General features: G+C 44.5%; 1 protein-coding gene across 2 annotated transcripts in view; it reads right to left on the bottom strand.

The window, feature by feature from the left end:
- tle5 (TLE family member 5, transcriptional modulator) overlaps window positions 1-15,369 on the bottom strand; it is a 36,000-nt gene that overhangs the window by 9,496 nt on the left and 11,135 nt on the right. For both annotated transcript variants that reach the window (XM_084010797.1, XM_084010796.1), the window contains exons 2-4: window positions 11,618-11,706; window positions 7,098-7,161; window positions 2,935-2,979 (exon numbers count right to left, since the gene is read on the bottom strand). In XM_084010797.1, coding sequence (XP_083866923.1) covers window positions 2,935-2,979; window positions 7,098-7,161; window positions 11,618-11,706 — 198 coding nt within the window. The remainder of the gene's footprint in view (window positions 1-2,934; window positions 2,980-7,097; window positions 7,162-11,617; window positions 11,707-15,369) is intronic.

The raw sequence follows: 15,369 nt of genomic DNA, 5'->3' as shown, positions 1-15,369 counted from the left end.
TAGGCAGGTCCCCTCATTAGCGATGAATACGTTGGGAACCTGGAATACTACACGGTGTGCGTAATGACGACTGCTTGTACATTATTTAGACGCACAATGAGAGCGCCTGCGCCACACAATGCAAACAAAACGTAGAAGGAGAGTTATGTTATCTGGCAGCGGGGCACGCATTCACGACTCAACGTGGAGGATGACAAACATGTCGAGGAAACGGAACAAAAGGAAGACAAAAGAGAGCCAGAAACAATGCGGCTTCATTCAACGTATTCCCAGTTCACTCCCCAACTCTACCTTCAGCTTCTCTTCACCAAGACAAAACAGAGGGGAGAGAGAGAGAGAGAGAGAGAGAGAGAGAGAGAGAGAGAGAGAGAGAGAGAGAGAGAGAGAGAGAGAGTGAACAGACAGAGTGGAGAGGCATTTTTTGAATTGAGTGGGACAGAGTGATCAAGAGGGAGCAATTGAATGTGTGAGAGTGCGAGAGTGAAAGAAAGAGAGGGAAATAGAGACAGAGGTGGAGAGGAGGAGGAGGAGGAAGAGGAGGAGGGGGGGGGGGGGGGCTGGCTATGCACAATAGGCCTAGACATGAATGCTCCTCGACACTCGTTTCCACACATCCCCTTCAATTTCAACTCTCTAATGGAACTAGAGATCCTCCACACCCACTCATAGTGTGCACAATGCAAGCAAGCGCACACACACACACAGAGGATAACAGGAGCACACACGTCAACAGAAACACACAACTGCTTATGCACACGTGCCACTAACACACACAGACAGATACACGAACACATGCGCTAATAGAGGGACACACACACACACACACACACACACACACACACACACACACACACACACACACACACACACACACACACACACACACACACACACACACACACACACACACACACACACACACACACACACACACACACACACACTTTTTGCAGACAGCCAATAGGAGAGTGCATGAGCAAAATGTACAATATCACACAAAGCCTTTTGGAAACGGGCACATTTGAAACAACACGCACAAACACACAACCACACTTTATGACTGTGAATTTCATCCCTGTCAGATAAAGGAAAAGGGTGGGATGAACTGCACACATAGGGCTCAGTGTGTGTGTGTGTGTGTGTGTGTGTGTGTGCCCTGCATGCATCACCGCCGTCTTGCTCTTCCTACCTCAGAGTTTGTGTGGGTGCATACATTTGAAGGTCTTTAAATCACGGAAGCTGCTACTTCTGCGCGTGTGTGTGTGAGTGCGTCCATTTGTCAAAGCATATTCGCTTCTCCCAATATGGCTGTCAGTGTGCGCCGTCAATCATAAAGACAGTGTGTGTGTGTGTGTTTGTGTGTGGACGGGCAGCGCCAGACGAGGTCACCGATAAGGGTTGGCCCTTCGGAGGCCCATCGCTCTCTGCCTCCTACAGGCTGAGCATAAATTACTCCCCCAGATTCAGCCACACAAACTGTATGGATATCGGCTTCTCACGCCTCCCCTGCCTCTTCTTTTCTTTTTCAAAATGGCCAACTGATTCTCGCACTAACACTGTCTTCTCCTATGATTTTATACTCCACGTTACCACAATATAATTTAGGATTCATTGCCACGTCAACATCCACAAACTAGACTTTACAAATGTAATAAAACACATTTCCATATACACATTTCCCTGCGGATACAGTGACCTAAGATTGATTTGGCAACAGTGGAAAAAAAGCTGACCCCCTTGGCGCAGGCATTTCTACACACAGCCTCAGGTGACATCATTCAAATGTCCCTGAACACCCCCAAAGTGAAGGGAGATTATCTCTGTAATTCACACCTGCCAATCAGTGAGCTGCAGGTGTATGGCGGGGTTGGGAACGGGGTTAGGAATGCACAGCTGTGTCTGCGCCAGCGCAATAACAAAGTGAGAAGAGTTATTTTGGATTGTTCCAAGGCATTGGAAGTAAAAGGTTGGATGTTTTTGTTTTGTATAGACGATGTTAACTGACTGGTAGCTGGAGCACCTCCAAGGTCCCCCCCCCCCCCCCCCCCCCCGGTTGAATCATCAGCACAAACAACTGCAACGATGGATCGCGATGAAGGACTGGCAGTCCTTGACACTTTGTCAAATCACCAAGTTTAAAAGGGCTGTCTGCACTACTAATGGTGGGCAGAAGTAATAAGAAAAACCAACAAATAAAAACTGTGTGCTGCTTTTTTTCTCTGATTCAGACAACAAATTGTTCTGAAATTGCTGCAGCTCTAATTTATGTCTCTTTGCTGGTTTCCAAGAGGGATTATTCCCCAACACACACATGGTGGGGAGGTGCTGAGCAGAGTGAAGTTATGCCAAAGAAAGCAGTGATTTTGTGATCACTGTCAGCGGTGTTCTGATCACAGACTTCTCTTTGGTTTCTCCCTGGCAACAGTGTCATGGGTACCGTCGCATTTACAGCCAAATGCCAGAAAAAACCCTGTTTTGTCAGAAAGAAAGTTGAAATCTTTCAGAGGGCTTTAACATAACATGAGTAGTTAGGAGTCTCCTGGGTTTGAAGAAAGCATTCAAATAGGAATTCACTCTTACTTTGAATTTTTTTGCTTTGATTTTTTTTTTTATAGCTACAGCTTGCATTAAGCGTGACTACGTAACATGCTGCATACAAAATGAATATAGAAGTTAGACTCACTGCAGTCTGGAAAATGTACCTTTTACAACATGTTTCAATGGATAACACTCAGAGCTCAAGGACAGACCAACTAGTTAGAAACACCTTTATCACGTAGGCTCCAGAACAGCTGTTTCTGGCCTAGCTCCATAATCATGTATGTCCCACAACCATAAAACGCATCCTTCCATGCGTCAGTATTCATGAACATATAACTGTTTTATATGTTGTGTGAGGGAAACTAAATCTTAAAGGATTGAATATAAACTCACCTGTTTGTGCATCTCGATATTGAGCCCGTAGGACATCTCATAGTACTGGAGAGGGAGAGAAAGGGAGACACAAAGAAGGAACACGGATATTAAAGAGCGGTTTCTTTGTGCTTTGTGCTGTATTGCTGATAATAAGCTTAAAAAGGTTATATTATTACAAAGCTCCGTCAGATGGAGAGCCATCAAATCTTGAGTAATCATGATCGGATGACGCAAACCCAATCTTAATTACTTCCAATGTATTCCCAGTCACAAACACACCTGCATGCACACACATAAGAGACGACGGCTACAAATAGGAAAAGGAACTGAGAGAGAAAAGGCAAGGGTAGAGAAAGAGCCTCTGTGTGTGTGTGTGTGTGTGTGTGTGTGTGTGTGTGTGTGTGTGTGAGTTCAGTGTTAATGAGAGGGCCACCCTCTAGGCGTCAACCCTGTTAATCACCCACTCTGTCTGCAGGGGGACTGGCTCTGTCACTGGAAAACAAACAGCACACAGATCTCACACACACACATAGATGTGGACACGCATGCACACACTTCCCGCTCGCCGTCTCTCGCTCACACGCACCATTGTTGTTTTCTGTTCGATCTCACACTGACACCATCTTGTACGCGAGTGCGTGTGCACACACACACACTCAACACACACACACACACACACACACAGGCTGTTTTTCCTCTGTAGCTGCTCGCACCCACGTGGAAGCTCCCTAAAGTAATTACAGCGCTGGGGAAATGGAGGTGCTGCCGCTGGCCGGGGGAGTGGGGCAACCCGATATGCTATTAGAGAAGGAGTGGGGGGGGGGGGCTGCTGTTGTGGGGATACAAGGCTGGGCCTGCCACTGATTGAGTGGAAGTGCGATTGAAAGTGTGTCTGTCTGCGTTTGTGCGTGCATAAGGAGTGTGTGAGTGGGGGAGGAAGGATAAGCCATATTCCATTCATAATTCAATTTTATCGCAACATTTCGAGCTGGATCTGAAGACCGTTTCGACGGGGGAGCATCCCTTTGTATTCCAGAGGAAACTATTTCATGATTAACGGCAGACGCACATAGCCTGATCTTAAAATATGTTCCGTTCATTCACGTTGCCTCCGCTGACTCACTGAGTGACGACCGAACAGGTGATCTCAAAATGTTTTGGCATGGTAACCGTGATGCAGGCTGCTGCCTTTCTATTTAAAGTTTTTTTTATATATTTATTTGAAGCTTCTATTGAGGAAATAAAAGGTTTGAATGTCTGTCGTCATGTTTTATATTTAATGGAAAACATTTTTATTTCTGGCTATATAAATGTTTTTTATGGAGCTATTAGATTCCTGCTTCACCTCGTTATTTTTTTTTTTTTTACATCTGTGGTTTCAATTAATAAATGCATCTAGACAATAGATGGTTTGGTGCAACAAATTGTTGAGCAAGTTTACTGCTAAGGCAGGAAGAAAGGTAGAAGATCAGAGTGACAACAGACTGTTGCTGTAGCCAATTATGAATGGGTCAGATTGTAATAGATTATAATATGCACTCATTAGTTCACAGAATAAACTGGAAGCAAAAAAGAAACGTATTATGGCTCGTGGTCATAGGGAAGCTACTTTTTTGGGCAGAAACAAAAGTGCTGCAAGCTGCTGTGAACAGCACACTTCAAATGGAACAATACAAATACCGAACCATGATGAAAAGCCTTCATTTTCTTTCCCTTACTGATAACATCAGCCCCTGTGGGCTAGCACACATCCTGCAGGACATTTACCCGACCATCAAAGACATCATCTAAACTTGGGGAAGCTGGGTTTCTGCAAAAACCATGTAAATGCTCAATTCAACTAGTAACTTAATCCAGATCATTTACAGTAATTTAACATATTAAACACAAAACAAAACATTTAACTGTGAGTTTTAAATTAGAAACCGAAACATTCGTTTCATCAGTTTTTGATTCGATTTGTTTGCAGGGCTGTGCTTTCCCGTCTGAAGGTGTGCGTTTATGTGTGTGTGTACTGCTGCTATCAGGCCGAGAAAAGTGTGTGTGTGTGTGTGAGATTGTATGCGCTCACACCTGCCTGAAACACACAGAGAGGAAGTGTGTATGCGAGCGTGTGCGTGTGTGTGTGCCTGCTGGCTGGCTGATGGTGGAGAGAGCAGTGCGGCGGCACAGATTAGATGAGATTAAAGCCAGTCAGAGGATCAATTAGAGGCAAAACATCAGACGGCAACACAGCCACGGCCAGCAACAATGAGATTAGCCCTGAGGTGGAGCAGGGAGTGGGCGAGCACATCTGTGTGGATGTTTGTGTGGATGTGAATGGATGGAGATAGATGGGGAGGGGGGGTAGCACACATACACTCCCTCCAGACAAAAACAGGGAGTGAATAATCAAGGAGAGTTCCAATTTATTGCAACTTTTTAAAAAAATGTCTATGTCAGTTATGATATTATGGTTCAGATTTAGTCAAAAATCCAGTTTATTGCCAGGTAGGTTTTCACATACAAGGAATTTGCTTTGGTGTTTTGGTCCATAATGTGGAAGTCCCAGACACACCGGGAAACTAAACTAAACTCTAATAAAAAAAAATTATAGAAGGAAATTCATCTGTTTTTCTTTAATGATCAACACAAAAGAAGGAAGTGATTTGCTAACTCTGTGTAGCAAACTCAGATTTGAGACTCTGAACAAACTCAAATGTATATCTTTTTTAAAATCACACATGGAAACGTACATCAAAAATCGAGATGAATCGATAATTGGTTTAGAATCGAATCGTTGGGTGCAAAGAGATGTGTTTATTCCTATTATGAAGTGATGCGAAGGCATGACCCATCTGACTCTTCCTCTGAACTGCTTTACTCTGCCCCTAATATGCTAACCCTGCATATCATTATTATATTATTATTGTTGCACATTGAAGCATCTCTTACAAGTAGATAAACTTCTGTTTCTACAAAAACATTGTAGACATTCCAATCACACTTTCCTTTCATTCATTTAAAGGCAGAAGACTGTAACACGTTTTCAAATGATCATTAAATTGCTGCATACGCTGCTTTTCCTGCTTTGTCTGTCCGGGCAGACAGTGGCAAGGCCAGGCGGAGAGGCTGCCAGTACGTTCTTTTATATTGCAATTCAGTGAACAGAAAACATGAGCGTATGGTTTGGCACACAGTGAACTGAAGAAAGAGTGCTTCCTTTTCTGTTTATTGAATCAATAATCAATCTCGAATTGTGAATAGCGACGCGAAGAGTCCTCATTGAATTGTGAGATTCCGGCCCTAATTGGTTAACGCTTTGGATTTCTTCAAAAGGGAACAGTGTGAAGGATTTGGTAGCATCTAGCAATGCGTTGAATATGCACTGAATATCCCTCCGCTCAATCCTCCCTTTCCAAAACCCCGGGAACATGAGCAGCCATCCTCACCGTGATAACACTCGGAGCAACGGAAGACAGACAGTTTTGCGCTCCGCTGCTAACGTTACTGCAGTTTAAGTGTGGATCCTTCAGGTGGCGTAAAAATGTGGAAGTCTCTCTAGATCCAATGTTTGGTTTGTATGTTCTGGGCATGTAGAAACACTTTGACATACATTTTTCAAGGATGTAATTGACATAGAATTATACACATTCATTGAATTATCAAGAAACATGCTAAATTGTGGTTTATATATAGTTTTCGGGACATGAAATTCATAATTTGGTCATATTGCCCAGCCTTAACCGCTCCATAAATAGATATGAAGGGATCATTCTAAGCTAACAAAAACACAACGATACGTATTTACAGGTGATTATAAACTCACGAAAACACACTTCTGATAATAGATCCCCCAACATGCTACACACAGGCCTTTCATAGATGATTTTCTGCCTTGTGTTCAGCGGCGTCGCCACGTTCAAAGATCTCAGTAAATTTGTTCCTGTTTGCAGTTTTCACGAGTACGGTACATAAAACAGATGACCAGAGCTATGAAAACAAGATCAACGTCGTAATAAACCAGAATGACCTTTTAAAGAGGGACATTTAAAAAAAAAAAGAAAAGAGACATATGAGAACAACTGCACTGGAGGAGTACTTGAAAGGGTACTAATTAAATTGATTTGTGTAATAATCAAATATCACATTGGTCTAATACACTGTGGTAATATGACACACAATAACACAACTTCACTCACCATGATATAATGGCGCTGCATCTCCGACTTCTCACTGGCCAACTTGTCACACTCAAGCTTCAAACTGGGGAGAGAGAGAGAGAGAGAGACAAAGAGGAGAGTCAGCCCTCGTTAGTCAGCTCAGCAGCCTTCCCTCTGAAGTGCTGACACCAGGTGACTTCTTCCCCCTTCATCATCATCATCACCAACGGCACTGTCATCAATTTCACCATCACTCCGACCCTCATCACCGCCTCCCCACCTTCATCATCATCAGCACTGCCATCGTCTCGGCTACCATTACCATCTCTATCGCCACCGCCATCATCATTACCGCCGCCATCATCCTCGCCGTAACAAGTTCACAGCGGCAGCGGCTTCACCGAGCTCGACAAGATGTCAATTGACAGAGGTCAAACTGAACTCCGGAGATGGTGTCGAGCCAAAATGTCTGCTTTCTAAATCCGAGAAGAAGGCAGTGAAGTAAAAGCGAAAAAAAAAAAAAAGTCTAAATATAGTGTTGGGAGCATTTCCTGCGACCCAGTGCCTGTGACAGCCATTAGCTGTAATCATGTCAGCGCTGATGTCACGCGAGGCGACAGGACAAAGGAGGACGCGTCAACAAGTCACCCTGATCGTCAAATGAAAAAGACAGAGGAGGGGGAAAAAAATCCCCCTCGATGCCTTTTGACTGAAGCAGCCAGTTACGACGTGCCAGTCTCAGAAGGCATCATCCGATGTGAGGACAGGATAAGACTCAGATCAAATAAAGATATGCGCAGGCACACGCTGGATAGTTTCAGATTTAGGATAAGTCTGAAACCTGTTTGATGGTGTGTGTATATTTATGCTGGAATGTTCTTCTCAGCTGTCTGCGGGAATGACAGCTCGATCATCTTCATCGCTGGGAGTCGGAACACGGCGTTACGCTGGGCCAATAATGTCACACATACACATAGTAGTGTGCTTCTTCTATAATTATCGCAGCAGCTGGAGTGTGAGCTGGAGTTGACTTCGGTTTTACTTTATTGATGGACGTTTTAACACTGAAACATATTTAATTAACTATCTTATGTGATATTTAACAGCTGAGCGCATGCATGTGCTCATGTTTTATATATATTTTAGTATTTATTTTGTCTAATTTGTTCTTCAGTGCATAGTTAAATAATTAATCCATTTATTTTCTATCCCCACTGGAGCCACTGGAGCCTATTCAGCATGTATTGGGGACATGTGGGCTAACACAATAAGAAGCGGATTATCAGGACAATTTATCAGAGAACCCAGGAGTCCTTCCACACTCCATTCAGTAAAAGACAGGGGTGTACTTGCTGCATGTTGACACTCCCAACATGTCACCCAGTTTGGAAACTTTTGTGTGAAATATTTATTCAGCGCACAGAAATCCTGTAATGACCCAGAATCCTGCTGTCTGCTCTCATGGTGCTCCACAAAACCAGATCCAGTTCACTCAATAGAACCTCTTTCCAAATGTAAAAGCTCATCGCCTAATATCAGCATCCTCGTGTGACTCGTCAGACAGTCATTCACTGTGATCAGTTAATTACCCTCACAGAAGCAATGGCCCCCATGTGTGCCATTAATGTAAATGTGGCACATTTAGGGCCTGTCCACACGAAAACGTTTTCAGTGCGTAAACGCAGAAGTCTTGTGCGTTTCGCCCTGCCGTCCATACGAATCCGGCGTTTTCGCGGCGTGAAAACGCACTTTTTTGAAAGCAGCTCTCAGGGTGGAAAAGAAAAAAACGGCACCCCTCCGTTTCGTGATCGTTTTCGAGTAGACGGCGAAAACGAACACGCTGACGTCATCACCCCGCTCCTCGACCCTCGAGTCTGACTTCTTCCCCCGCGACGTCTCGTAACAACAACAACAACGGCAGCCTCCGTGCTCGTAGCAGATATTCTGCTCGTCTGTACGACGGCGTATCAGGGCCGCTGTATGGGAAAAAAACGGAGCCGAGAGAGGGCGGCGATATTCCTGGAAAAAAGCTACTTTATTACGATGCTAACAAACAACCGCTAGCTAACTTCCCATGAATGTAGGCATTTATTTGTCTAATTAATCCATCCCAACGTGTGACAACGCCTCGTCAAGGTCCTTAGGGTGACGGCTGTTGGTGCTTATTGTTGGTTTTATTTATACGGGACAAATTGTCATCTTATGGGTGTTTATTGATCGGGTGGTGGGGCGGAGATTAGCCGTAACTCTCACGTGTCAAGGCATCCGGTCAAGCGCCGTCTCTTCTTCTGCGTTTTTGAAGCAGAAACAGCGCCGCATAAGGGCCTGGAATATGTACTACAGCGCGCTGAGTCGTTTTCAGTGGATTCGTCTGGACGTGGATTTTCTTGAAACGACGCCAAGGCAAAACGGAGAAAAAAAGTTTGTTTTGCTTCGTCTGGACGGCCCATTAGGGCTGCGTCTTGGAAACAGACACCAACGAATTACGACGGTCCTACTTGGTGTCTAAAAACTGCTTTGTGGTAATTCTGCCCCTGCCTTGGAAGCAAGGAAAACCAGACCTGCCTTCACCTGCGAGGCAGAAACGTTTAACCCAAAGTATTTCCCCTATATTCGCACAGGAATGAAATATCACACACTCATTAATATCCTCTGGCCTCGTGTTTCAGCAAGTGCCACAGACGGGTATCAGCAAGCTCAGTAGTAGTGAATGACACGCTAACGTGCCGACAGATTCTGTGTTTTTAGCTGAACTAGACCAGAGAATATCGGATTAAAAGATAACGGCGCTGCTGTTTTGCTGTGATGGTCAGTTTTATTAGCTCCCCTATTCTTGTGTGTGTGTGAGAAGCCTCCACTTACCCAAAACGCTCCCCTTCCCTCCTACATACAACCCTTCCTGCCATCCCTGTGTACATGCGTAGGCTGTGTGGTGGGTTGTCATGACGACAGGCCTCCCCGCTGCCAGCTTACCTGGATTGGCTTTGTGCCTCCTCTGATTGGTGCTCAGCAGCCCCCGGGCCTGCACTGCTGCTCTCAAACGACACTTTGATGGAGTTTTATTGCCGATTCTTCCGCCTCTAAATCGCTCCTGCTGTCATCTTTATTTTGATTTATGTATTCCCTGATCTATTTATGCATGTGAACGAGGGGAGGAGGGAGAAGAGGAAGAGGGGGGAGGGAAGACAGCGCCAGCTACAATGCTCGCTACTATACCCGGGGGATCGCCTACGGTACATTTGCCTTTTAAAGGCTTCGGCAACAGACAAGCACGGTACAGCAGCAAAGCGCTACAAAGCCTCGTCTGTGGCTCCCAAGCCCCCCGCCCAACCCTCGTCCCCCTCCTGAGTCAATAGGCACTGTATGCATGTTCTGTGTGCTCAGACAAAAACGGTATTCTTTCAACTGCGCCCTGGCTCTCTGAAGAGGGTTAAACGGTGCTGCTCACCGTTGAGGGAATTACAGAAACCAAAGGCGAGGAAAAAGACGCGCCGGGTGTTACTGCCGCTTCAGAATCCTCCGCAAACAAGAGTGATCAGACCAGAGCAGGGATTTTGCACACAATTTGTCAGGCTTTCATCTGCCTTCGCCTGTCTGTGTAACCGGCAGAGGCAAGCCTGTGGAAGGTTCTGGGGAGAACAGGTGTACAGAGGAACAAACCAACCTCCTCAGGAAGGAAGGCAGGCTTCAAAGACACCACTCTCACAAAGAGAGAATCTCTCGCTGAGACGCAGACCCCGTGGCGTCGCCCTTCTTTATAACTGCTATCAAACGGATCAGTTGAGGTCGAACCAGGCACTTTGGAAGTACCTCAGACTTCTGGCACTGTAGCGGTATTTAAGCAGTAAAGGGAGATCAATGGCCGAGGGTAAACAAGATTGATTTAGGTATGAGTCAATAAAGGATGTTGTCTCAGTGCGCCGTGTGATGGTGGAGTTGAGGAAAAGCGGAACAATGGCAGATGTCTTCATTTTATCACAATTGACTACTGTGTCCCTCAAGAGCCAGCTCCATTTTTTCTGCAAAGCTTCCACAATCATTTCTTTAAAAGTATTTTAGGAACAACCGCAACGTAATTTGGGATAAAAAAAAAATTGGGGAAATGGAGACAGAGTTCTCAAACTGTTATTATAGTTTGATTTCATTGAAAGAATGAAGTAAATATGTATTCATTCCTCGTCTTGAATTTTGTGCTTGCCTGTAGACAATTTATTACCAACTGTCTATATTTCACATACAATAATGTAATGTCAGTTTCTTTTGAGGGAACTTTCTAGGAAATAAAGTGGGCTAGTTTCCAAGTGTATGTGACATTATTTAAAATTAAGCATTGAAACAGGCCATTGTTCAGATTTAAACATCTGTGGACAAGATATGGCAGCTCAAATCTGCAGTTTAACATTTGCTGCTACTGTGAAAACATGTGCAACACAGGTAAAAAACTAAGCTATGTGCATTGCCTGGAGATGTGCTCTGTGTTTCAAAGAACTGCTTCTCCTTTGTATTTGTGTGTTTGTGTGTTTGCGTGTCCGTGTGCGTGTGCATTGCAGTGTTGGCACCTGTGATATTGTGCTTGGAGGAACTGGAACTCATCCTTGATCCTGTCACAGGAGTCAGAGGTTGTGAATTTCAGCTGCTGCGATGAAGCCTGCCAAAGAGAAAAATACAAGAGAAACATGAGTAAAAAAATAAAAAAAAGAGTGGAAAGAGAAAGAGTAAGAAATATGAGAAAGAGAGTGAGAGGGATAATTAAAAACATTAACATGAAATCAAGCAGTTTTATATTTAATGCAGTCCAAGGGAACAGCATTACTGAGAAACTGGTTGCCAACTACATTTCCACACACACACACACACACACACACACACACGCACACGCACACGCACACGCACATGCACACACACACACACACACCACACACACACACACACACACAGTGTAGATTCAAGACTAAAACTGTGCACAAAAGCAGAACATCCATTGTTTCTGCCAGATTGTTAAACCCCTGCGTATGCACTCCTCTGTTCTACATCTCAATCACTGTGAAATTATGAGGCTGCACACAAGCCTAACCCCCACACACACAATTATCCATACATGGACGTCTGCAGACCCCTAATGTAACCTCCTATAGATATAACCCAGACTCCTCCTGTCCTCAGTCTGGCTTTGGCAGCGTCTTTCCACTACAGAACAACTGCCCTTATGAGTTATTACATATATTGTGAGCCATAACAGGCTATTGATTGATGACACATGAGTGATTCAAAGCTGGAATCCAATGTGTGTAATTATTCCAACATTCCTTTTTGTTATTCCAACAATCAATTAGGGTGACAATACGTAAACGTACTTGCTCATGCTGGAGTAAAACTTGCCAGTATAAATAATGACGGTAACATACTTTGATAAATATTATTATAGGGATCTTGGTGTTGAGTCATTTGAGGTGTTGAAAACATTTAGGTTCGAATAAAAAGTTCCCACACTGCGTCATCGCTCTTTCCTTGTGTTTCCTCTTTGCCTTTTCAACACGCCTTTCAGGTTGGGAAGGACTCACGCCCGATTAAGACGACAAATATGAGCACAATTCTAGCCCAACGACGACGTTGGTGCTGTGAGGTGGGATTGGGATCGATTCATGGCCAGACCCCCTGCCTCTATAATGTTTCCTCAAAGGACAACCGCGAGTGAAGAAAGACAAAAGCCAGGAAGAACTAGCAGAGGCTATTAGCATTGTTAGCATCAAGCTAGCGAATCATTTATCACAGTGGAGGCGTGGGTAAGACAAACATACCGAATCCCTTCCGGATGACATCACACTTGATCTTTTCACAATTTCCTGATATTTTGTTGCCTATTATTAATTAATCAAGAAAACACTTTGGACGTTAATAAAGAAAACGATCCGTAGCAGCGTCCAGTGTGATCCTGTGTAACGTGGCACCAGCCTCGGGAGGGTGAGTACCTCATTTTATAATTCAACTCGTCATACTATGAATCATGTAAAAAAAAAAAGAGTTTGTTTGGGCCTCACACAGCAGGCTACCATCGCTCTTTCGCCTAGCCTGGACGTTGCCATTAGCCCTTATTGTAATTCTGTCCGCACCACATTCCCCAGGCAGCGGTGGATGGCCTGGATGTGTGTTAGAGCACAGCGAGCATCAAACCCAAATAGGGACAAAATCTCATTATTTCTCAGCAAGCTGCATAATGGGTCAGGTGGGGAAAGAAATAAAAAAAATCCACATTTTCCCACTGCGATTGAGCGGGCATAAAAAACCATCAGAAATCTGATTGCAGCACTTACGGGAAGCTAGCCCACCACTGTTAGGAATGACCTGTCGCTTTGTGCCCTGTTCCCCATGGCATGTCGCTCAGCTTCATTTTTAACTACAAATAGGCTGCTTCGCATTCACAGAACCATAGCCGGAGAATATGCTAAGCAACAGGATTGCTTCAGGTTGTAGGAATGAACCTGCCTGCATTAAAAGGCTGAATTACTTTTTTGCTTTCTGGCTCAGTAGGCAAGCGCTCGGCTCCAACATGGTTCTTACATTCTTTGTAAAGGCTCCTGGGGTAAACATATTCTACTGGTATTATATCAAGTTTTCATATTCAATTAAATATTCTAGATGTGAAAAGAAGCATTACGGTTGCGAGAGAAAGAAACGCAGTTAGGAAGCCGTTCAAAAAAACAACACAGTCACGCAAAAAACAGTGACAAGCCCGGTGACCTCAGCCATTACACTTCCAAATGTCATGAGAAGTGCTGACATTATCATGCCGCCGCCACCCACAGAAAGCCCCAATCCACAGAAGCAAAGCTGCTGCTCGGAGACAGACGCTCCAACTGTAAAGCAGAATAACCTTTTCCATTATCTCTGCAGCCAGTACGGCGTGGACCGAACTTGACAAACAACAGCTCGGATATATGGGTCTGTGCCACAGAGCGCCTGTGTCAACACAAGGCACTTAGCTACAGGCAGCCATGTAACTCACACTGCAATAACTGTTCCCTGCACTAGGATGGTGTGTGTGTGTGTGTGTGTGTGTGTGTGTGTGTGTGTGTGTGTGTGTGTGCCTACAGGTTACCCCCTGTGCCTGAGGGTAGAGTTGTTGCCCTAGATCCGATTTCCTCCCTGTGTAGCGCAGTATGCAAACCTTTTAAATACCAAGTTTCTCTGAGTCAACAGCCCCGGGTTGGTTCATCCTGTTCCACTGGGAATAGAGGGAGACAGACGGAAGAGGGGAAGATAAAGAAAAGGAGAGCAAGAACTTTTACATTTAAATGAAGGTGCCTCTCCCTTTTGTGCAGGCAAGCCGGGAAACTGTTTTTTCGACCGCAGTGACGGGGCTAAACAACAAAATGTGGATTGAACAAGACTTGGTAAAAAAACATGTTGTGAAATGGGATTTTAAATTCTGGAGTGCAAAGGTGACAGAATGGTAACTGCATTTTAATCCTGTATAACAGGAGTGATGTTTGCCCCGTATACATACTCAAACACATGTGATTAATAAGAAAGAATAATTAAATGGTAACAAGGCATTTTTAACGTGGGTGTAATGGTTGCAAGCAGACTGAAGGAAGTAGTTGGCAGTAGTCGGCATCTGGTCGCCCGGGGCAAGAAGATAACTGTCACACTTCACCTTCTACTTTAATTCCTTCACAGATTCCTCACATAGATCAGAACTCTACAGCGAAAAAGGAAGCGTTTCCCGACCGTCGAGATCAAATGTGGCCATATTTGGCTGACGGCTGGCAATAATTTGAAAGCTTGGCTGGAGGTGATGTTAATGTACACGCTAGCTCATGACCCTGCTAACAGGACGGGAAGTGAGCCGGGATGATTTACGACATAAGAAAAGAACGTATGCTTCTTGGCTGCCAGAGGCACAACTATTAGAACGGGCATATGAGAATGTTTTGCTTTGCTAATGATGGAAAATATGTTACTTCATACATCGCACCGTTAATCAAGGTCATCAGGAAGCAGCCTAAATCCTGGATGAAATAGCTCGTAATGAGCGGGAGGTTGAAGGACGATTCTCACAGAGCTGCCCCGATACTTTAGCCACTACACAAACAGACAACGCAGGTCTCTCCTGGCTCCTTGCAATATACACAGCTAACAATGTTTATTATCCCTCTCTCTGTCAGTGACCAAAACAAGGTGCTCCATGGGGGCCCGAGAGCCCACAACAGATGGATGCCCATAATGTTAATGAAATACTGCCGTAATATTGTGACACATGCCATCTGCTGTGACAAAAAAAAGGTGCCTACATGCTGTGTGAGTGAAAATG

This window comes from Eutrigla gurnardus (genome assembly GCF_963514095.1).
Source record: "Eutrigla gurnardus genome assembly, chromosome: 6".
Classification (NCBI taxonomy): Eukaryota; Metazoa; Chordata; class Actinopteri; order Perciformes; family Triglidae; genus Eutrigla; species Eutrigla gurnardus.
The sequence above is the reverse complement of the archived record's forward strand: the minus strand, read 5'-3'. Positions and strand labels throughout refer to the sequence as shown.